At 36.0% G+C, this 24,089-nt stretch overlaps 1 protein-coding gene across 4 annotated transcripts in view; it reads left to right on the top strand.

Annotated features, from left to right (window-relative positions):
- Window positions 1-8,506: 8,506 nt before the first annotated feature.
- Window positions 8,507-24,089, top strand: part of CCDC172 (coiled-coil domain containing 172) — a 32,686-nt gene continuing 17,103 nt past the window's right edge. For 3 of the 4 annotated variants that reach the window (XR_003535671.1, XR_003535672.1, XM_027692271.1), the window contains exons 1-6: window positions 8,507-8,866; window positions 9,052-9,137; window positions 12,434-12,550; window positions 13,959-14,124; window positions 15,921-16,022; window positions 16,982-17,084. Coding sequence is in view for 1 of the 4 variants with exons in the window: in XM_027692271.1 (XP_027548072.1) it covers window positions 8,605-8,866; window positions 9,052-9,137; window positions 12,434-12,550; window positions 13,959-14,124; window positions 15,921-16,022; window positions 16,982-17,084 (836 nt within the window). In the remaining 3 variants the exon portion in view is untranslated. The remainder of the gene's footprint in view (window positions 8,867-9,051; window positions 9,138-12,433; window positions 12,551-13,958; window positions 14,125-15,920; window positions 16,023-16,981; window positions 17,085-24,089) is intronic. The other variant, XR_003535673.1, reaches the window with a different exon arrangement.

Raw genomic sequence — 24,089 nt, 5'->3', positions numbered from 1 at the left:
GGTGTTGAGGTCAAACCATCATGCCTGCCTTTTATTTGACCACCTCTTTTCCTTTTCATGAATAACTTCATTAGTCTTTAGTTGTATCGAGTTAGCCCTGAATTGAACAGATATACATAAAATCCCTGCTAATGCATTTGGTGCAAATCAGCATTCTGGGATCCTTTCAGTGCCCTGAAACAGGCACAGTTTAACCCTCTCCATTTTATGACATTGAGGAGGCAATGTTTAGCTAATAGCTCACTTATGGAAACTCCCATTGCTCTGTCTCCATTCCCTTAAGCATCTTTTTTCTGTTCTTAGTCACTACATTATCCTCACTGTACTTAATCTCCATTTCATTCGTAGTATTCTGTTTCCTTACTTCTGTGCTCCCTTTTTACCAATCTGTCTGAAGAAGCATTTCATATTTGATTTAATTGTGCCAGCCAACCCAGCTCAATTCTTGGCCGTGCTGGTATTTTTATATCACAGTTGCAAAGATCCATTATGAACTAGGAAAGGTTATGGGGTACGACACTGAGAAGACTGACACATTTCTGTCCCATATATCCTTCAGGACTTCCCAGAAGAGTGATGCATAATTACACTAACTTCAACAAGGAGTATGGAGTACTGGCTACAACGCAGAAATAATTTGCTAAATATTTAGGTGTGTTCACACTGATAGGACCTCATCTTTTTAAGCTTACAAATTTGCAAAAACCCTTCAATGACCTTTCTAGATTGCTAGAGCCTTAAGAATTCACAGAGGAGCGAGAATTTCCCAGATAAATATGAGAGGCTGAACTTAGTGTTTGTCTTTATTCACTGGCAGAATTGTACACCAGACAAACTAAGAAAGGTACCAGGATGAATTATTAAACAATTAGACTGCAGATACTTTGAAGAAAAATAGACACATATAAAACACAAGTCAACCTTGGTTTGTCACAAACAAGCCATATCACACTTTTTAACTTCCCTCCCTGATACAGCAGCAGGCCACAAGGATGAAGGTGAAGCATTAAATGTGTTGCCCCTTGACATTGATAAAGAAATTTGACACTGACAGTAGATTTGCACAATATCCTGTGTCATAGCCTCATAAGTAAACTGTTGACTAAATCCAAATTGCTGCAAAATAAAAGGTCATACTGGTGGAAGAACAATCTCATACACAGACCATTTTCATGGAGAGGATAGGTTTGCCTTCGACCTGATCCAGCATGATCCTGATCTCCCATATGGTCCACAGTCCTCACCATTATCAGAGTGCATCGCTGATTGAAAACTTGCTCTCTGTGAATAATCTTCAGTTTTCTCTTCAGGACTTCACAGAAGGGATCCCACAGAAGTCTGAGCCAGGCATACTCTGTTCAGTGTTTTTAACATCTTGGAAGGTGGAATAGAGAGTGTATTTACCAAACATGCACAACTCAGTGTATAGCATTGAGAAGGTGACAGAGGCTGGAGAAGTGGAAGAAAATGTGCTTTGGAGGAAAAGATCAGAATTCAGAATACCAGGATGAATGGAAGATACTCTGTGGAATATTTACTAGGGGCAAGAGCAACAGGGTACACTTAATGACAATAAATCTAATGCACACATGCAGGATAAGAAATGTCTGGCCAAGAAGCTGCCCAGAAGGAAAAGATCTAAGAACTCCAAAGATGGAGAAGATGGAGAAAGAAACAAAGACAAGAGGCTAAGAAAATATGACTGATGCAGAAAGGCTGGAAGGAATTGGGTATGTTTATTGTAGACAATAAACACAGTACAGGGAGAGCCAGGCAGGGCAGCAATCTGGCAGGACTTGCTGAGAAGTTCTGCCCTTGCAGGAGTTCCCTGACCCCAGTGAGGCAGTGCCTGGTGTTCTCCTTCTGACCTAACTCAACAGTTAAAACAGACAATCCCCTGCTGTGCTTTTCAGCCCTCCATGCCTATGATTTTTATGTCATCTATTCAGTGTATCCTACTGGATTATTCCTGTAAGTAAAGATTTCAAATCTAAATATGTGTGTGCATCAGGCTCTTCATCACTTCATCAGTAAGCCTTTTGATTAAAGAACTTTTCCTTTTTGTTTGGGTTGTTTTGGTTTTTTTTCAGCACTGGAATACCTAACAGCATTCACAATCAACAACACTTGCTTCTAAACTCTTATTAAAGCCATGTTTATTTCTTTCAGCAATGGAAGAGGAAGGTTAAAACCACCATCAACAGTAGCAGAGATATGATACAGGTTTTTTGAAAAAAAAATAAAGAGGAATAGGCCAAAACATATGTGAAAACACATACAAAAACACTGTGTGTTTTTCACTTTTATAAATTCTGCAGCCTCAACTATGGATATTAATTTCGCATTCAAAGAACTGACTTAGTGCAGATATTTTAAATATTCTGACTTAATTCTCAAAATGGCAAAAAGTAATTATTTTAAAGGAAGCAACATTTTTGCTATTTATTCTAATTCACTTCTCTTATCTTCTTTCTCAAAAGACAGGCTGTAAAAAGACAAACCCAGCAGAATTATTTGCACACTTTTCACACAATCTGTGAATAGACATATTTAAAGCTTCTGAAACAAAGTGACTGTAATACAATGCAAATTATTAATTTATGAATGCGGCACAATTGATAATACAGGCTTACCACAGCTGTGATTTTCTACTCTACTTGAATGTAATGCCTTTATTATCCTGCCTATGCGCTGATTCCTGGCATCTGTATGCAGATGTGTGCCATGAAGCCTTTGAAAATTTTAGGATTAAAGACAGCTAATCTCCCAGAGGCATCAGTGGGAAGGAATATGGAAGGGATAGAAGCCCAACTATATGTTCTCTCTTTTTATGCCACCTTTAAAAAAGATGAAATTACAGCATAACATCTGTATCAATAGGCAGTTAAGTTTACATAGTGTTATTTGTTGTTGTTAAGTCTTCATTAAATATGTTCCTCTGCCCACAAAGGGCTGTACAGAAAGAAGAGGGCAGAGTTTTATAGAGAGTTATTTATTAGATTGGATTTTACAAAGCAGCTTCTAAAACCTGCAGGTAGAACAAACCTTTTCCACAACATCCTCAAGGAAAGTAGTACTGTGAAAACTATAAAGATTCTTTTGAAGGAGTAGGGATAGTAGCTTGTTTTATGAATAAATAGTTAGAATTTAAAATTTTCTTACAGAAGTTTGTCACTAAAAAACATCATCTGGCCCAGTTTTGATAGAAGGTTTTATGAGACCCTGCAGTTTCAGTACAGCAGGCTTTCAGATTCAGGACATATGTTTTGGTCAAACTGAGACAGCCTTCCTCAAACAGGCAGTACTTCCTTGGTTTGGGCATTTGCATGGAATGTGGAGTAATTTATACTACTGCCTAATTCAGCCCATGGGCATGTATCCAAATCTTCTAAATGTCTAAGGAAACTGTCATATTTTTAAGAAGGAACACAGGTGGAACCATAAAATTAATCTTATGAAAACTATTAGCAGAGAACCCTAAAATAAAATGGACAACTCTTGGTTTCACGAGAGTTATTAATGATATGTAAAGAAATTCATTTGGCTTCAATGCCTATAGTGAAAGTATAAAAGTTTTCTAACCCAGCACTAAGTAACACTGCTGTTATGAATAAAGACAATAAAGCTATTTCATTTCAGTCATCTACACATATTATTTTTCCTACAAGTGCAGCATCAAGTAGAAATAGAGCTTAAACAAACACATTTTAAAATCTCCTGAAATGTTTTAGAAGAAATAATGACAGCAGCTCATCTAATAATATAGCAGGATTATATAGGAACTCCTGAGAATCAACTGAAATGGGAAATTATTACTTTCTATGTTTCAGTGTCCATTAAGAATCTCTATAATTAAGATAAAATTTATGTGACAAAAAGAGATAAGGCGGCATACTGGCATTATATGCTTATAGGAAACATACCTAACTTAATTGATTAAAATGAAGTCTTTTCAACAGACTGTTTCATTTCAATCCAAGATTACATCTTTTGCATGAAAATCCCAGTCCTCAAAATATTTCTTTAACAGCCTCTTTTTCAGAGGATTTAATGCCACCCATAAGACAGTACAACATAATAGATAATTCATTTACATTTCTGCTAATACCAAGTGAAAAAAACCCCTCATATAAATGGAAGATGCAAACAATTAAAATCTAAAAAGTATTTATTCACTGTTTCTGTTGTAGCTTCCACTGGATGCCAACTTAGTGGTAATGAGTATTGATGTAAAGCAAGCTACAATTTCCCAGACAAATAATTAAGGAAATTCACTATGAAAATACAAATTCAAGGCTGTATTTTGTACTGTGGTATGCACTCCAAATCTGAAAAATTCTTTCTCCATTAGATAAGTTACTACCCTTATGCCAAGATAAATAAGAGCTCTGATAGATGTTTCAAATGAGAGTCTCATTTGTCACTTATCCAAATATTACAGAAGAGTATAAAAGTTTTAGGATAGACTCTTAGATCCAGTAAAAGAAACAACTGAAATATATTTAAGACTCCAAACCACTACAGGGGAACAATGTGGATACCTGTATAACTGCACAGTTACCAACCAGCAAAGAACGCAGGTGGTGTTTGATTCTGACCAAAGAAAGTAGAAAACTTAGATTTAAAACCATAAAAGAATAATCTTTGTTTTAGTAAGCCAAGGGGATCCAGTGAAGCCTTTCCAGATGGAATTAAACAAAATCTTGGATATAAGACTCAAACAGAGATATCACAATGCAAATAGCAGGCTCTGTCCTTATAAAGAACATCTGTTGTGAAGTTGTTTACATTCCTACCAAAGTGGAAAAGGGTATGCTAATTCTCCATTGCAGCCAGGCAAGTTAAGGGGGAACACAAAGTTACTTCTTAGTGGTGTTTAATAAACACACAGAGCTTTTCACTAACTCACAGTTTTGTCACCTGAAAAAACAAATAGGAATTTGGGGCAAAAAGAAACATTCTCATTTCTCTGTATCCATTTCCATATAAGTTGTGAGGGATTTATTTCTAAATTTTCAATTATTTTATATTTTATTATGTGAATGTGTAGTTTATTTCCTTCCTTTTACAAGGAAGAAACAGGGTGTTCATTCATGACTCCCTTGGTGAGCAGTCTAATAGAAATTGAGAGTTTCCAGCCTGTGGGACAGCACTTTGCTCTCACTCTTCCAGAGATAAAAACTAGACTGTTTTCAGCCTGAGTTCCTCAGGAAATTTGAGATAGGTCAAAAATTATAGGTTATTCCTGCATTTTAATGTTGTCCTTCCTTGTTTTCCTGCTCTAGGTTTCAGTAGTTGAGTTCTGGTTTTGTTATTTTTTTTCTTCCATTTCTTTTATTAATAGGAACTCAAATATACTCAAGCAGGAACCACTAAGAGGTTGTTCTGCTGCTCCTGTGCCTCCCCCATTCCACCTATCCCGGGACACAGGCAAGGGAAGAGACAGAACAGCTCCATCCTACCCTGCCATGCAATGGGTGGACAGCCAGAGCAGGAGAACCACGACACAAAACGTTCTTGATTTACATTGAAAACACTTTATTTTATGTTACCACTTTACACTGCTTGCTGAATTTTAACGGTGAAGTTTTAAATAGTAGAGCTACAGCCTTGATTTTAAAAAGTGACATTATAAAATGAATTTTTAATAACTCTGTGATTTTTTATGCATACTTGTGACAAATAATTACGGGGTTTCTACTATTTGTGTTCTCTCTCTGATAGCATTGCTGCTTAGCACTGCATTCCAAGTGGTTAGTGCACTTCCTTTCTTTTTTTTCTCAATACATGTACACACACAGACACACAGATACGTTATTTCCCATAAAAGAAATAGCACTTCAGCACTGAACACAAAATGACAGTGGTGAATTTATGCCACGGAATATTTTGGCTTTATTCCTTCATGTAAAGTAGAGGAAAGTTACTACAAAAATAGATGTCAAATACAAAGACCACCAACAGGAAAGGGAGACCAGAGAGACGTAGTTTGGTAAGAAGGTTTGCTATAAATAAAGCATTTCAAAAGTAAACAGTGTAGTTTGTATATGGAAAAAATAATACTAACAATGCTTAAGACCAAAAGAGGACATTTATTTGTAACTATAATCCTACAATTTCTAGCTTTTACTATATATTTTTTATGGTGAAGACCATATTGCATCATCTGACTTTTACCCTGCCCCTTCTTTACTTTTGCCTCTTTAATGTTTGTCTTTTAGAAAAACAATTTTTGAAACAATCTGAGCACATATGATTTAGAAATAAATTACAGTAATAATTTTTTATACTGACTTGAAATTACAAATAAAATTTTTCTTTTCTTCTTCCTACACAAACTAGAGAAGAAACTTTTAGAAGAAACTTCACTATTAGCACAGCAGCCTGATTACAAAGGGCAATTACTAATTTTGAAGAACACTAAAAAGACATGACCTGATTACAGTACAGTGATTAAGATACAGATATAGATTAAGATTAGGATGTACTGATATGACCGAGAGAATGAAATTAAAGTCACCTTTCTAACAGCTAGTGATTTAGAAGAGATCTTATACTTTGCAAAAAGTGGAGTTGAGTGAAGGTATTGCACATTTTATTTTCATTCTGAAACATTCAGGTTCATGCCATCTCATCCATTTCCATGGGAGCCAGCAAGAACACACCTTTGAGGTAATGGCCTTGATCCTAACTGAAATCACTTGTATATGTTTCACACATGTGGTTCAATTTATAAAATCCTGAGTTATCGAGTTATTTACCATGTAAAAATCAAGCACATGGCAAATAGCTGAAGGAGTCAAAAGCTCTGAAGCTAAAGTCAAATACATGTCCCACTTTGAACTTTTTTGGCCTCTGAAGGAAACTCTTACAGAACTGTTAATCTTGCTGAATGGTCATTCTCAGACAGTGAGAAGTACAGTTGAAGTCAGACTCTTCTTTCTAGGGAGAGCAGCTCCTTTGCCATAATTAGAGGCACTGAAGCACCCTCCACAAAACACAGTCGTTCCTTTAATAAGTGACACTGAACACTATCCCAGCCTACAGCAGCTTTCTCAGTTTGAAACACAAAAGCAGTCAAGTCTCAAAAACTTCAAAGAAAGCTTTTCATTTTATTTTCTCCTTGATCCCCTGATAGAGTAGTTCATTTTCTTGAATTTTGTAAAATGACTTTTTCACTCATCAGACCTGTGTAACAAATCACTGTCTCAATCACCAAATGTTCCTGCTTGACTCATCCGCCTTTCCTTTGGCCTTTGGGTAGGAAGCTTCACTTCTGAAACATTTTCTAAATTCACTTTTGTGAACTCTTCTCCCTCAGTTGCACTTTGTTCCATTTTAAAAAATAATTGCATTTCCTGCAACATAATGTGCCAGTTTCAGGGGTTTAAATTTCATCAGAACCCACATTTTCTTTCCTAGATAGAGCAATGTCTTTCCTTTTAAAAGCACCATTTTATAGCACACTATCAGCTATAACGTAGCACCTTTTAAGCAGTAAATGCTATAGCATAACATTTTTCCAGAATTCTCAGTTTCAGTCTGCTTACTTAGAACAGCTTTTTGATTAATAAGACATGTACTCTCATGTATATTGTTTTGCTTTTGATGGTCAAAGATTTTCACTTTCTAATTTCTGAACTTTGCTGCAGCAGTCTATGCTAAGAGAGTATCTCCTCTGAGGAAATGTCCATAACAATACAGGAATGTCAATAATCCTAATCTTTTTCAATGTTAAAAAGGATGGAAATCTATAAAGTTCCATTCCTCCAGGCTTTTTCTGCCTCAAAGCAAATAGGCCAACTTCACTTAGTTATTCCCTGCAGAGAGTGTAGTCAATCCTTTCCAAGATGCAGAAGCAAACCCTGTAATAGGAATTATATTTTCAACCAGGTACTTACATTTCCAAGTATATCATCCAGTAACGTACAAACCAGAGCGTTACAGGAGCTCCAAGCAGAGTAAAGATATGCTCCAGAAGAGCGTAGAATGGGCTGTGTTGTGATCTTTGCTTACTGGGACTAACTGGAACAGAAACTCTGCCCATTTTACATTCATGGTGAAATGCAGCCGAGCTGATTCTGATCCCTGTAAGTTCTATGGAGTCAGATTTACCTTGTTCTTCTGAGTGATAGCAGATTTTAGCCTACTTCCTTAGCTGCTCAGCTTAGACATCAGTCTTCAAAAGATAAGGAAATCTGAGCTGATGCAACTTTTAGAAAGGACAGTGATCACTCCATAGAAAAAGGAAGGGGTAAAGAAGAACAGCTTCTGGACGACAGAAAACCAGAATAAAGCACATGTTCCCAGAGAAATAAAGAAGTCAGAGTTGTTTGATCAAAACTCCCCAGATGCTGAGCCAGAACCAGTTTCACAGGTGTGCCCAAGTTTGACATGATTCAGTGCTACCTGGTTTTTCCCTCAACAATTATCTTCCTTCTCCTGCTCCTACTGTAGCTTCCCTGCCTGCTCGTTTCCATTCACTGTTTCCCACGCGGGGTCCCCCAGCCAGTCACCCACATCTCACTCTGCCCGAGGTTCCCTCTCAGTCCCCTGCTTTCTGCAGCCCTCACCTCCCCTTGTGTCCCCTCTTCCCCCTCAGCCATGTCCCGTCTGCCCTGGTCGCTCCCTGCTGTTCCCAGCCCCGGGGCGGCAGAGGCCGAGGGCAGAGCCCTGAGGGCAGGGCTGTGGCCAGACCCAGCCTCCCCTTCCTGCGGGCACCGCGGCTCTCCCCAGCCAGCCCTCAAAAAGGCAGCACGGCTGCACGGGCTCCACGAGAAGACAGAAATGAACCTGGATGCTTTGTTCCAGCAAATACAGTTCACAGAGAAGCAGGCGAGGGAGAAGAGGCACTTCATCCAGCAAGGTCGGCCCCGTGGCCGCCGTCCTGAGGGGCCACCCTGAATAGCCTCTCCATTCCCAGGGTGTCCTGAGGGGACTTGTGTCAGGGAAAGCCGGGATGGCCGCTTCTTGCTAGTGGCATGTTTCTATAAGAATGTAACTTTTACAAACCGAGTAAACATTCTTACAGGTTTTTGTTTGTTGTTGCAGCTAAATGTGACATAAACAGAAGCCATGAAAAAATTAACCAAATAAAAGAAGAGCTGAGCGCTGCAAAAGTTAACTTAGAAACTAAGGTAAGCAGGCATATTTAGAGTGTACATAATAATGAAATACATTATGTTTACAAATATATGACCTTTCAGGAATAGATTCATAAGCACTTTCAAGGAGTGTGCTTCACTTGCTGAGTAAAACAGCATTGAGAAAACTTACACTGTGCATTCCTGTAGTGAAAAAAGGGTCTGTCAACATCCTTCCTCTCACAAATCTCACCCTTTGGGCTGGCCACTGGCTGTGTTCAGGGACTTGCTCGGCTCAAGGTTAGGAACGTTTCCAGATAATGCTTCCAAAATCTGGAAACTCTAGAATCAGGACATGTGCACAGGCAAGTCACTCCTTCTCCAGAGACAGAGCTTGGCAAGGAGCACATCACCATGGACAGGTCACTGCATGCACAAGATAGGGCCACCAGCTATGGGCAGGCTGACTGTTGGGGTATGGTGTGAAATTCCCTGCTTTAACAGTCCTGAAACTTGTTACAGCATTTCCTTCAGTGCCCAAAAGGCATTTCTTGGTTACCTGATGCCTTTCACTAACAGCCTTCCACAGGAGAAAATATATGGAAACATTCCCCATGTTTACTTCACAGGACCTTGAATCATACACTGATTTTATTACTCTTTCCATTTAATCAGACTGCAGATGTATTTTCAGATTAAGCTTCCAGTTTTGCAGAGCTTTTCACCAATAACACCTGTGGTTGCAAATTATTTGAAATTCCATTTGCTTCTATCTGAAAAATGAAGTTTAAATACCTTCCCTAGTGTTCTTAAGTGTCTGTGCTGACAGAATATGTATTCACAACAGGAAAGGATTTGGAGCCTCCTTTGAAGTCAGAACTGTTGTATCCTATCACTTAAATAAACAACTTCAAGAACATTTGGGGGATTGCCTCACCTAGTTGTGAAAATAAATATTTGGAGGTTGATCTTCATCCTTCCAAACACAGGTTCTTCTGCCTTTTGTAAAGGACTATGTAGTATATATAACAAATATCAACATTACTGATCAGAATAAAAAAGAACTCATTTACAAATATTTACTGGTTGTAAATGCAGACTATAATCATGCAAGCAGTTATTCACGTGCTCACATTTATGCATGTCACGATCTCAGAGCCCAAAGGTGCTTTAAAATAGTAACTTATTTAGCCAACACAGATTATATCTGGATATTGCTTGTTAGGTGAAGTTCTCTGTAGCCTTACTCATAAATTTATTTATGAACATTACAATTTTATGTTTATACTACTAATTTGTTGTTGATGCAGTGTGATTTATAATCCAGGTTCATATGGTAGGTATAGAAGGTCCCAAGAGTAGAGCCATTATTGTAAACGACTAATGGGAAGAGCTGAAGAACCATTCCTAATTAAATTTTATGTGCTTTACTGACCAGGATAAATAATATTCTCACTGATGTCCACAAAAATATATTTTGCTTGCTTGCTTAGTCTGACATTGATTAATTTGTAGATAGGAAATGATACAGAAAAGTAGTGGAATAGGAAAATACATTTCAATCAGACTGTATTTAGGTTTAAAGATTATATAGTTATGGACATTATTTAAAGTAATTTCTTTTTCAGTACAGAAATCAGGTTTACATATGTCTACAATAGTTCATGCAATTCAAATAATATTAAATAATGCTGTTCAGCTAATGCTGTTCAATTTATCCTGAACAAAATAACTGCAGTTCTTTATAATCAGACATATCCAACCACATGCATGCTCAGCAGCTGATGCTTGACCAAGCAGATGAGGCTGAGTTCAAAAGTTTTTTGACATCTATTTCACAGACACTGCCTGTGGTCAATCAAAGAGTCCTAGGAAGTGCAATTTTTCCCTCTTTTCTGTAAAATCAGGTAGCATGTAATTAGAACCCGAATTATAACATTTTGCATTTCATAGCTCAATGATTTCTTTAAAAAAATTGGTTGCAAATGCATAGATTAAGTTGGCATCTTACAGATGGAGTAACTGCACTGCAGCTAGTTATGGTCAATAATACAAATACAGTGGTATAAGACCATCTACTCCTTTGAATTAATGTGTAAAATAAATTCTCTTGAGGCAAGCACTTCCTAGACACTTAACATGCTGGACATATCAGGGATAAGGGAAAACTTTGGTCCTTTCCTTCCCAACTCTCACATTCTGATCTTAGGGCATTTTCATTCCACTATCCTCCTGTTTTGATCAGATGCACTTGATCTGTGCCCTCTCCAAAATCATCTACATTGTTTAATTTTAAAATCTTTTCACTTTTACCACTTTAATACCACTCTTATTTGGTCTTTTCTGCTTCTACACACACAAACAGTCACGTTATCAGCCTGACTATTCAATTTACTTCCTGATTCTTACCCTATGCCTTCACAGACTGTGGGCACTTCTGCTAACTTTACTTTCCCTACTTATTGCTGAGTATTACAGTCTGAGTCATTCTCTTGACTCACTTCAAGAGAACTTCATCAGATGAATGGTTTTCATCCTTTAAGACTCTTCAACACTTAACTGTTTTCTATTTATCTGTTATTATAGTTTATTCCACCATGTATCTTAGCTTAGATGATAGAGTAGATGTGCTGGAAAATTGAGAAGAACTCTTCAGCAAATTTTGAAAATGCAGTGGTTGAATAGCATACTCTTCTATCAGATAAATTAATGGTTAAAGTAATAAAACTCAAAATAAATCTATATGCAAAATTGAAGTGTGGGGCTTTGGGTGGTTATGGTCAAACTGTCCCTAATCAATGAGCTGATTTCCATTACACTTTCTTGGCTAAAAATTCCAGAAATTGTGCTCAGAAAAATATGAGCTTATCCCTCCTTCCTTCACATATGCCACAGTGGCATTGCAGAGTTGGTGACATGTACAGCCATTCAGTCAAAACCACGGTGTTGGACCACTGTCCCTCTAATATTGTTTTCTGATTTGGTAGATGATGAGCTTTACACAGTTAGGTGGAGGACACTGTCCTGTGTTGGATAAAATATCCCATGTGGTCAATACTTTTCCTGGTTTTAACCTGAAAAAAATATCTCCTGAATCAAGCAGACTTTAAATTGCCATTCTAGATAGACAGACCACCACTAAATGTCTCTTTTAAAGAAAGAAGATTTTGAAAAGCTTAGTGGTATCCTGCAAGATTAGAGGGGGGGGGGAAAGAACTGTTATGCTCTTGCTAGTCCAGCAGCTATGGCAGCTGTGTTTTAACTGGACCAAGATCCTTGTGTACAATATCAAAGTATATGAAGCAATAAAACAATAACCTTACTTCTTAACTTTTTTTTTCTCTTGGAAGGTTCAGCATCTGTCTGAAAAGCAGTTCTACTTAGAAATTCTGAAGAAACGTGAAGATAGCTTAGAAAAACAGAAAGCTGAACTTATTAATCAAAAAAGCAGTCTTCTTAAAGTGTTGGTATGTTTCCAGCTATGGTGTTCAGACAGCTCTTTTCTACTAGGCAAGAGCAATCAGCTTTAAAATTTGAAAATCTGGAAGAATATTCTAAATCAGGAATTTTTTTTTTTTACTTTAGTTTATGTAACAGTGTAAATGTAGATAAATTCTCACTTTTAATTCAAACCATGATCTAAGGTAGTGTATGCTGCAGCTTATCTACAAAGCTGATTTAACCTTCTTGACTTCATTTTCTAATGTCTCTTGCTGTATGACTGAACTCCAATTGTGATAGATTATTTACTCTGTAAAAGTAAACTAGGAAAGCCTCACCTTAAGTTAGGTTGGCTCATCCACAATCAAACAGATTGAGGAGGATCAAAGGAAAAACCCAGGGAGGCCCACACCATATTTTAGCAATCCTGACGTGCCACACAATCTCTGATGGCAGACACACCTAACCACCTCTTCAAAGGCAGCTCCTTACAACAGACAAGAAGTTTTTTAGTTCTCTCATATGCCAACCTGAATATTTCCTTCCTCTTACTTCTCTGAGGATCCTTGGATCTGTACATATAAAGCAGTGCCAGAGGAGTAGTCTTCTCTGCGTGTGTATCTGCACTTTAAATGTTCGGCAGAGCTAAATTTTAAATGTTCAGTCCAAACCACTGATATTAACCCTAAATCTTCAGGTAGATATCTTCTTAATTGAGTAATATTTCTGCAGCACCCAAAGTATTCCCAATATATGTGTGAAGTTTCTTTTAATTGGAGCTGGTCAAGTGTGATATATGGGTTATCATTTCTTTTTTCCTGTATATAGGGGACATTTCATTTTATTTGACTTAGCAATCAAATAAGATTTCTTAAAAGAAATTGAATATAACCTTTCTTGTTTGAATGGGGTTTTTTTCCAGAAAATAAAACAGTAATTTCCTATCAACTATAGCTTTCTTGGTAGTTATTGAGGGAGTTAAAGTAACTCTGAGTTCTGCAGAGGAATAAACAACACCTTGATTTAAATTAATAACAATCTAAAAAAAAGGAACAGCCATGCTTTGCTACTGACTTTAAACAGAACTTTCTTCTAACTTCAGTAAAATAGTTGAACCAAATAACTGTTGATGCAATTCTGGAAGATAAGGTAGCAATTTTTTAAATGCTTTATTATTAAGAATATATCCTATGTTTTTACAGGGGAAAAAAAAGAAAGTTGAAACAACAGACATAATGTTAGAGCTGTAGACCATTTTCATGTTCTTATAAGTCAGGAAATTATTTACTTTTACATTTATTTACTTTTGTTATTTATTTATATTATACTACAAATTTAAGGGTAGAAACAACAGTGTGTTTCAGTCTGCCTAGCCTAACAAAACTTTCTTTTTTTTTTCACCTGAACATTCAATATTCCCTTTCTTTTTTTCAGACAGATGCAAAGAGAAAAATTGCTGAAGAGGAAGATAATTTTACCAGAGAAGTAACAGAGTTTAACAATGAATATGGACTAACAAGTAATAGAGATCTTCTGATTAAAAAAAAAGTCAAGACTGAAATAAAGGATTTAGAGAATGAGGCAGCACTGCTGAAAAATGGTAAGTGTTATATTAAACTAGTGTATCTTGGATTAATACAAATCAGTAAAATACAACTGTGCAAACCAGTACTTTTAATTCCATTCCCTTGCAGAAGGGTCTCCTGATGTCTAATGTCAGCCAGCACAGAGGTGCCCTGTCATACACAGTGGCTGTTTTTGGTTAGAATCCTCTATGGATGAGTTCTGTACATGTCCTTAGCTTCAAAAGAATTGCACACACAAATGTCTTGCAGTAGAACTTGATCTTTAAGACACAGAGTATGAGATCTCTCAGAACACAGGGTCAGACTTAAAAGCAGTCCTTCTGCAAGGAAATAGGGGTCGTCATGGATCACGAGCTGAACATGAGTTAATGACATCAGAATGCCAACACCACACTGAGACATAAACATAATTCTGATCTCTAAGACATGGAAAATAATTTTTCACTCTATTTGGGGCGGTTAAGCTCTTAGCTGGAGTACTGTGCTTCTCGTTTTGATGTTAAACTCTAAGAAAGATGTGGACCAGCTGGAGAGAATCCACATGGAACCAGTGAGAGTGATCAGAGTTCTGGAGCACATGAGAAAGAAGAAAATGAAAGAATTGTCACTATTTAACCTGTTAAGGAAAATATTGATGAAATATGAATAACAGTTTTCAAATTATTAAAGGATCCTGTAAAAAGGAAATTAATATATTCTGCATATCTATAGTGAACTGAATAAAAAGTAACAAGTGTAAAACACAATAAGGGAGAGTTTTTCTGACTGTTTAGAAGTCTTTCTAAGAACAATGAACTAAAACACTCTGCCCTAGGAGATTCCATTATCAAAGGAATTAGGGGTCTTCACTATTAAAGGTCTTTAAAAACAGGATAGACAAGCATCTGTCAGAAATGGCAGAAGTACAGCTGATCCTGCCTTCAGGAGAAGGGCTGCAGTAGATGACCCCTCAAAGTCCTTTCCAGTCTCATGGTTTGTCAAACACCAGCACTTCCAATTCCTAATATCTGCTGTAAAGTTACTGAAACAGGACTATCCATTTGAGTTTGCACTTGGTAGTACCTTCTTTCTTATTTCTTGTTGCTATGATTCTAATCTACAACTGAAAAAGTCTATATTCGGTGTCAAGTGCTACTTTTAGCAATTAATTTTTACATATTCAGGCAGATCTGGGCAGTTAAATGATTAGTAGGATCTGAAGGGGGACTAACATTCTTCTCTAGGTTCACTTGCTGTCTTGATTCCACCCTTTATTTGCACCTTTTTTGAGGTACAACTTGCCTGTCTTCGGTCTGCTACAGTCCTGAGCACACTGACAACACTGAAGTGAAAAGTTTAAGTAACTCTTAACATGGAAATTATGCAAGGACCTCCAGTTGTTAGAAAAACAATCACAATTCATTCCAGATGCTGTCAATAGTCAGGTTCAAATATCCATAAGACTAAACAAATTAAGTGGGTTTTTTTCAGTCCTGCTGAGAGGTGTCTGTTCTCCACCCATTCAATGAGTCATCTTCCTTTCTTTATAGCTAAAGTAACTCTAAAGCAAAATATTCTTTTTCTGCCCATACAACAAAATATGTTGAATATCTTAATAAAAAACATTTTCTTTCATAGGTATGAATGCATTGTATGACCTGTAATTTCCTGTGAATTGTGTTTTATATGACTGATTTTAGTTTATTTTTGTTTTATATTCCAGGTTCTTTTTCACTAGCTGAATATTGATAGAAGTAGTTAAGAATATTTAAGATTGTATCATGAATGCTAAAACTGCAATGTATTTTAATTTAAATGTATCTTTTCTTAGAAATGGAGTCAATGGAACACAAAAATGTTCAGTTAAATGCACTCCAGCTGCAGAAGAATGAGTTAAAGCAGGATTTATTTACTCTCCAAAGTGAACTCAAAGGTGTGCCTGATAATTACTTGCTATGATAATTATTTCTGCTTGGCAAAGGCTTTTGAAAAATCTTTTCAGTCAAGTTTCTTTTCTCAAGAAAAAGAAATCATAGTAACTAGATTTTAATTAATTTTTACGATATGTAACACATAATTTTTAAACATGGCTATAATAAATATTATGGATTTCAATGAGATTTATTTTGAATGTCAGTGATACTGAGGTCTAGAGATTTGCTGAATCATGAGCTATAAATATAAAAAAGAAATATTTGCTTTTGCTGGTAAGTCATGTACTTAAATGGAGAATTTGGTGTTTCTAAGTGCACTTAAAATCAATATAAATATTGTTTTAAACCCATTAACCTATAATTAAAGAATGTCACTAAAATTCAAATGTTTTAAAAGCAATGTGGCTTGGACTGAGAAGGACAGGTTTGTCCTAGGTGCTAAACCTCTGAGTTGTAAATTCAACTGTCTTCTGTTTACTGACATTTGTGTGTTCTTGTATGGAAGTCTGTGCATAAAAAAGGACATCTAGGAGAGGTGTCAAGTACTCAGCAAATTCTATAAAATGAAAAGCTAAAAAGATACAGAAGGAACCACAAAAAGTTCTGTGCCAAAGGTGATCAGAGCAATAGGGATAATTTTGAAATCTAAATTAAAAAAATGTAATCTAGAGCCTTTTAGTAACCTTTTTTACAAATATATAAGTAACATGTCACAGTAAGAGCTAAGAAAAGCAGTAAAAGTGGTCATAAATTGTTTGAGAAAGGGAGTGAAACTTTCTAGATTGCAATATGCAATTGCAATAATAATAAAATAATTCATGTTCTTTATTTAGATGCCTTTTCCCTTCAAACAGTTGCATGAAGAAATATTAGAAAATATCAATTTAGAAAATGTAGAAAGTCTTTGCATATGGATGATTAATATATATTTATAAAGTGATTCTAATTTCATGTTTAGACCTTGAGAAAGTAATCAGGGAGGCTGAAAGAATGACAAAAGATTTAGAAGCAGAAAAAGTCCAAGTAACTGAAAAACCTCAGACTGATCCTGAATGTTTAAGGTAAGAGTCTCATGTTAATGAGTTCCTAAATTTAATTTTAGACCTGCAACTGCAGACCAGTCCTGGTGGCAATGACTGTTTTACCTTTCCTGTACAATATTCCATTCATTTTTTATTAGAGAAGACAAATTCCTGCTGTTTATTACAGCATTTCACACTCACATGCATACTCAAAGGAACTAAAAAATGGAAGAGTTTGCAGGGCTGTCAGTCAGACTTGGAGGGAGAACAAAAGACTGCTGCTTCCACAGGATGGAAGACCAGTTCTCAAGTTCTTGTAAAAATGGTGGTGGTGCACAAAGTACTGATGAACTGCCCAGTGCTAAACACATCTCTGCTGAGGGGCTGCACAGAGCCCCATTGCAATGGGATGGGTTGGCCACAGTAACCTCCTTGGGTCAGCTGGGCCCTGTGTTGAAGCTACTAAATGCAGATTTTTCTCTATGATCTCTATCAGTTCCAGTTTGCCTTCCAATTAAGCCAGTTTAGATCAAAATTTTGAAGACTTAACCAAGACACAAGACCTTGCACAGTCTCCCTTAACAGTGAATGTTACTTCTTGGGAACTGAGTGGTAATGACTCATTTCTTGTCAGTTTAAGTGAGACAATTAGATTTTCACTTTACAGAAAATAATGTAATGTGTTTTTTTTAAAAAAAGATTCCAGTGCAGAAAGCCCCATATCACAGAACTGTCCATCTTTTTTCTGTCTTACGATGTTCCAGATGAAAGTGCCTGTGGATATTTAAAAACATTTAACAGGCAATGCAAAGAAACTCCTTCTGGAAAAACTGGTCTGAAAGATTCTCTAACAGAAGTTGTTAAGGAAAACATAACTGTTAAGGGTGGGCTCAGTTCAGCGCAGGCTGTGTCTCACCTAAAAAATCCATTGCGCAGGCTAGAAAGGTAAAAAGACCTTTCCCCAAATCTTCGTTCGCGAAGATGGGCCATTATTATTTTTTTTTTTTCCTATATATTGCTAAGCTTTTGACAAAAATAAATAAATATAGGGTGGGGTTTTTTTTCTTTTTTTCTGAAAACTTTCAGTGGAAAGTTATAACTTTGCAGAGAACCCTGAGCAATTTTCTGAAAGACGATTTGGTAATGGCCCATTTTTTGCTGAATATCGGTTTTTGAAAGAAAATGATATATCAGCCCTATTACTAACTCTCTTCAACCTCTTACATGGTGTTGAGACATGGCCAAAATTCTCTCAGCATAAAAATTAATTAGCTCACAATCCTGCATACAGTAGCAAAAAATTTGCATTCAACACATACATAGAAGACACAGTGTAAATAATGATAACAGCAACGATTCTTTAGGACAGCATGTTATAATTCACTTGTTTACATTATTCATTCAATCGTGATATATTAGGGTTTGTGATACATGAGGTTGTCACCTTCCTTCTAAATAACAGACTTCCCTTGGAGTAGTTTACTGCCATGATGCCACTGAATATCCAAATTGGTGTAATTAGTTTTCTGTAACAGGTTTCCTTTGTGTAAGGTACAGAAGTAACAAACATTATGTTCCTTTAAGTTCCCAGCTCTGCCACTGAGATCCTAGGGATCAATCAAATCCATGTATGTCTCCCTTTCTATGTAGTGAAAGTAACTCACAGGTCTGCAGAATGATACTTTGGTTTTATCTGGGTGGAAAACGTGGATAAAACATATTAAATTCTATTAACTGCAAAATCAGCAAGTGCCATTTACAACCAAAGCAAGAAGGAGGATGATATTTTCTTATTTAATGAAATGCCTTCTTTTGTGGTCAAGATAAGATTACATTATTTGATAATTGCATATAGTGCAAAATATAAACTGCTGCTACTGCTACGACTAATATCACAAAATACAAGCGATTCTTGAAGTGTAATAATATATTGAATACATTTTCTTTACATTGAAATACTTTTTCATTTCAGATACTGGAAAAAATTTAGGATGGATTTGCCTAAATCATACTTTTATCTTGCACTTGCTTTTGATCAGAAAAGCTCAGTGCTTTATAGAGAGAGATAGCCCTGAATAAGTTAACTCAGATGCCAGAAGCAACATAGATATGCTACTGTACTTCCATGTCAGCACTAATAGATTCTGCTTTTCTGTAGAGCTACTCAGGCAATCCTCATTTGTCTACCTCTCTCTGTCATAGTGCTGTGCTCTTTAGAATCATCCCAAACTCTTATCAGACTCATACGACTCTAGCAATTCTTTTTTTTTTTCTCTTCTTTAACATAGCCTACCCATCACTTCTTGATTTGGACTACTGAATTAAGAGAGTGAAAGGGGGGCTTTAAAGTATTACGTGCTTTAAACATTGCAGAATATAAATAGTCCCCCAGGAGGTACTTGATCACTTTCCAGTACCTACAAGGATATCATCAAGAAGAGGAGCCAGGACCTGCACAATGCTGCACAGCAGGACAACAAAAGGCAAAAAGCAGAAGTTGAAACAAGAAGATTTAGAATGAATTTAAGGAAAAACACTTTCATCATGAGGATAGTGTAAGCAAAGGAAAAGGTTGGCCAGAGAGGTTGCATAGCTTTCATCCTTGAAGGTTCTCCTTGAGATATATGCATGTACCAGTGTATATATCTTAACAGGAGTCAATTTTGGCCATGTTAAAATCGATGCAATTGAACCTACTGTGTCAGAGAAACAACCCTTTTTAGCCTAACAAGATTAGGTTTTTTCCCCATACAAAATTTATTGCAAGAATAGAATTCTAGGTTTTACTGAAAATCATTTTTATTACATATAAAGATGATAATATTTTGGCACAAGTAATGTGGATCAAAAATACATTTTTTTTCTATGAAATAAGCACAAAATTTGATTCTCTTTTTACAGAGCTGGAAAGCACATTGCTCTTTAAATGGCAAAAATACCAATGTTTTCAATGCTTTCTTAGAACAAATGTGAGAGACAGGCAGCATCAATAACCTGATATATGTAGCTCCCTGATCACCCTGCAAGTCTGTTACTGTATCACATTCCTAGTTCCAGCTTAAAAATCAATATCAAAAGTAGCTGGCAAGGCAAGAATCTTCATTACAATTAAGTATATATCTAAAAGTAAATTGTGTTTCAGTGTAGCCAGCTAATTCAAATTACAGCAATTCATCTTTGATCTGAGAAAAATGTCCTATACCACGTCTGCAGTTTCATAAAATTTCTCTCAAATCCATCAAAGAATTACAAAAGGTCATGAGAAACACACACGGGTAATTCTAAAAGCTGATGATGCTGCAGTTAGAGGCTTGTTTTAATACACAGCAGATACAGAAAAAAGGTAACCAAAATTTGAATGTTAAGCACAGATACAGTTATGGGTAAGACACTGTACCCTCTTACTCAAAGAAGGCACCCTGGACAATGCAAGTGTCATTTTACAGGCACATAATTCAGAGAAATATTTAAGAAAAGAAGGCTTTTTTTTTTCTGAAGAGATCTGCAATTAAGATCAAAAGCTTTATTTTAATCATCTTTTCTGCCAATGCCAACCTCAAACACAAAACAGCAGGAAAGAACTTTGGCATCAGCTCTCTTGAGTCCCATTTCCCTGGCAGGTAGCAAGTAGCATCACTTGAGTGGAACAACTCAGGAGTCAAGCAGAGACTAACTGATACCAGTAAATTCCTAACTATGTCATTTCACTATGATATTAATTGTAATTGCTATATTAATTATTTATCTTCTTTCACATTTTAATTTTAAATTTTTGTGTAGCCTTAAGTAAAGCAGCCTAGAAATAATTTTAATTGAGGCTCATTTAGACTAACAACAGAACATTTCTACCTAAAACTGATATTTTTCACACTATTTAAAAGGTAGACTGAGGATAAAATGTTTCTTTGAAACCTGAATCTCTCTTCTACTTCAGAAAAGAAGTAGCAGAAAGGAAGTGCATGAAATCTGCTTACTTTCTAAGTAGTTCAAGGCTTTGTATACTTGTCTAAATCCAAAAATATAGTATTGCTTCTTAGACTTCATAATGCAGAAAAAGAAACTCCATTACCAAAATTAGGAAGGAAAAAGTAATTCTTTCTTTCATACAGGTCATACAGGAAATATATTCATTAGAGCTGAAAAATATTTCATGCTAACAGCAGACTGCCTAAGGCCATGTATGGTCCTGATGGGGTTAAAAAAAAATTTGCAATTTAATTTTATTTTAAATTTTATAATCTAGAGATATCAGTCTCTGGAGTAATTCTTATGGTTCAAAATTAGTTTTTCAATGGCAATCTCCTCATTGATTTTTTGAGCTTTCCTTTTTAATGGCAGTGCCTAGTGGAACTATTATAGTTTGAATTATGTTAAAATAAGTTTCCATTATGAATTGCAGTATGTATTTACAAAAAGTAGATCAAATCTGACTAATGATATCTTTCCTTGACAAGACAACAAATTGGTTAGGCAAAGAAAATTCAAATGCCATCCATCTAGACATTAATAAAGTATTTGATGTTAACCCACATGGGAAACTACTAGTTTACCTGGGGAAGACATATTTTAAAAATTAAGGAAAGAAATTACTAATATTAACAACAGAAACAGGACTGAAAATAGAAATTCTGGCACTTGAAGAAGGTACCTACAGTCACTGCTGGTCATGGTTAATGTTATAAATAATGACTTTGGAATAGAAAGTGTTTTATGACAATAGTGTAAAATAATCAAAAAACTACACCTTGTAGACTGGAATTTGCCGAAAAAGAGGAGGAATATAATTATATACAGTGCAAGTTGATCTATTTGTACACAACTAAGGGCTTCAACAATAGGTACCTGGAAGCAAAGGAGAGGTCTGAGCCTACTGCATGAGCAAAATACAGCTATAAACATCAAAAGTAAATATAGCTGTGGACAAGATAAAAGCAAGAGTTATTTCCAACAAGAAGCAGGAGGGTGTAAAAATATTGTGTACAAATCTCTCACCTACTTGTCAAAAAAAGGAGATGCATTCAACCTGGAAGATGAGTAGAGTATGGAGAGCCCATAATGCAGAAGGAAAGAAGGACAATTCTAAATCCTTTTTAGCTCTGAGAAAATTATACACATGAAGAAAGCAGTACATTATACAGACACTGATTTCAGCAATAGGGTAGCAATATTAATATATCCAGATTAGGATCTAATTTTCCATGTACAATAGAAAAATCAAGAAAATTGAATGAGAGGGATCATTGACCCCTATTTACTTTTCCTGCCTCAATAGGAATCTTACTGACCCCTAAAAACACGTTTCATTTTCACATCTCTGATGCTTGTACATTTTGTCTTTCCTGTGTAACTCTTCTTCCAGTTCCTGTGAAAAGTAGTCCATATATCTTTGGTTTACTGTCTGCACAAAAGCAAATCTCACCCTAATGTGCAGTTTAATTCAGTGTGCCTTAACCTTTTCATGTTTATTCATCTATAATAATATATTCCTCAAAGATGTCTTGTGATGTTTTATGTATTTGGGGAATATAAATTAAAAAAAAAATACCACCACACTTTTGAAGACCTCTAACTACTCCTATAAATAGTTGCCTGACAGCATTCACAAAATGCAAGCTTTAATCAGTGAAAATTGCATATTTTACATTCAGCATTTGATCCAGGACAGCAAAAGCCAAAACTTTCTCATTTTACCTAAGGTAGCTCTATTTCTTTTAATTTACATTTAATTCCCATTGTTATGTGGTCTAGTACCCTCTTCGCTTTCATGTTTAATCTTCTTGCTAGTATTTATTATTACCCCTAGATCACTTTCTTAGTTTTTATTCTCTTTCTGCTCCACCAAGCACAGACTTTTATAATTTAATTGTGTAGCTCAAGTACTTGAGTTTATATTTTGAGATACTAAACTCCGTTTAGGACTTGTTTTCTCCCTTCCTCAATCAATTGATAATAGTCTGAAATTGATTGACTTCTGCAGCTGTATCAATAGCATTTTCTGTTTAGTAGTGTCAGCAGATTGTAAATACCCACCAAAATCTTGCTCTCACTAGAGAAACATAGATATTAATTTAGTGCCAGTACTGAAGTGGGAGTGAATGACCTCAATGCGTTACCTCTGCTTCAGCTTGAGACAATAAACCAAAGTCTTTGATGTTTTCTTCAGTCTCAATAAAGTTTTAAAACCTTGATAAATGTATCTCCTGGAGTTTACAACAAAATTCAGGAAAATCAACATGCATACTCTCAAGTTTTATATATAACTTCCTACACAATTTCATTTTGTACCATGAATTCTATGCCCTGTATATCAATGTCAAGCAATTCTGTTTTATAATACACCATAATGTCTTCCCTCCAATTTATGTTTAAAAAATAAAATGGTGGTCATAAACAAGGCAAAGACAAGAAGGAGAATACAAAGAAGATGTTTTACCTATCTCAGCAAAACATAACTAAGAGACAGTCTGCTCCTTCTGCAGTGCCAACAACAACCAGTTAGAGTGTTTCATCCCCACTTAGGGGAAAAAAAACAGACCAAAAATGCATGTTAATCCTGCCTTCTACATAAATTATTTCTCCTTTGAGAACTCTTTACATAAAATTATTCTTGAAATGCAAGTTTTGGATACTGAAGTCTTCATCCAGTAATTTGAATCCATGGATGATTTTCAGAGAAACCTGTTTGACAATAACATTATTTTTTCCATAGTTCAATTTATAATACCAGCATGTATTGATTTCACAATTATTTTTCCTATTTTCCTTGTGCATATACAGCTGAAATTCAAGAAGAGTGGATCAACCACAAACGCCAATGACATTTAATAGCTGGGCTCATTTCAAAGCTGCAAAATCGATCATCTTCAGTGGTCTCCTCCTTCTTCATCTCTGTCACTTCTGGCATTCAAGAATAATGGAAAATGGGCCATTGATAGTAGAGCTCAGTCTAGGACAAGCTAGCATCCAAAAAATGCTGATGTTGTTGTCCCACCTACTTGATTTAAGACTGGGTTTTGCTATTGCAAATTCGGCACTTCCGCTCCA

Source organism: Neopelma chrysocephalum, unplaced genomic scaffold (genome assembly GCF_003984885.1).
Source record: "Neopelma chrysocephalum unplaced genomic scaffold, ASM398488v2 Primary Assembly neopelma1_85, whole genome shotgun sequence".
NCBI lineage: Eukaryota > Metazoa > Chordata > Aves > Passeriformes > Pipridae > Neopelma > Neopelma chrysocephalum.
Note: the sequence above shows the minus strand (reverse complement) of the source record. Positions and strands in the feature narration are given on the sequence as shown.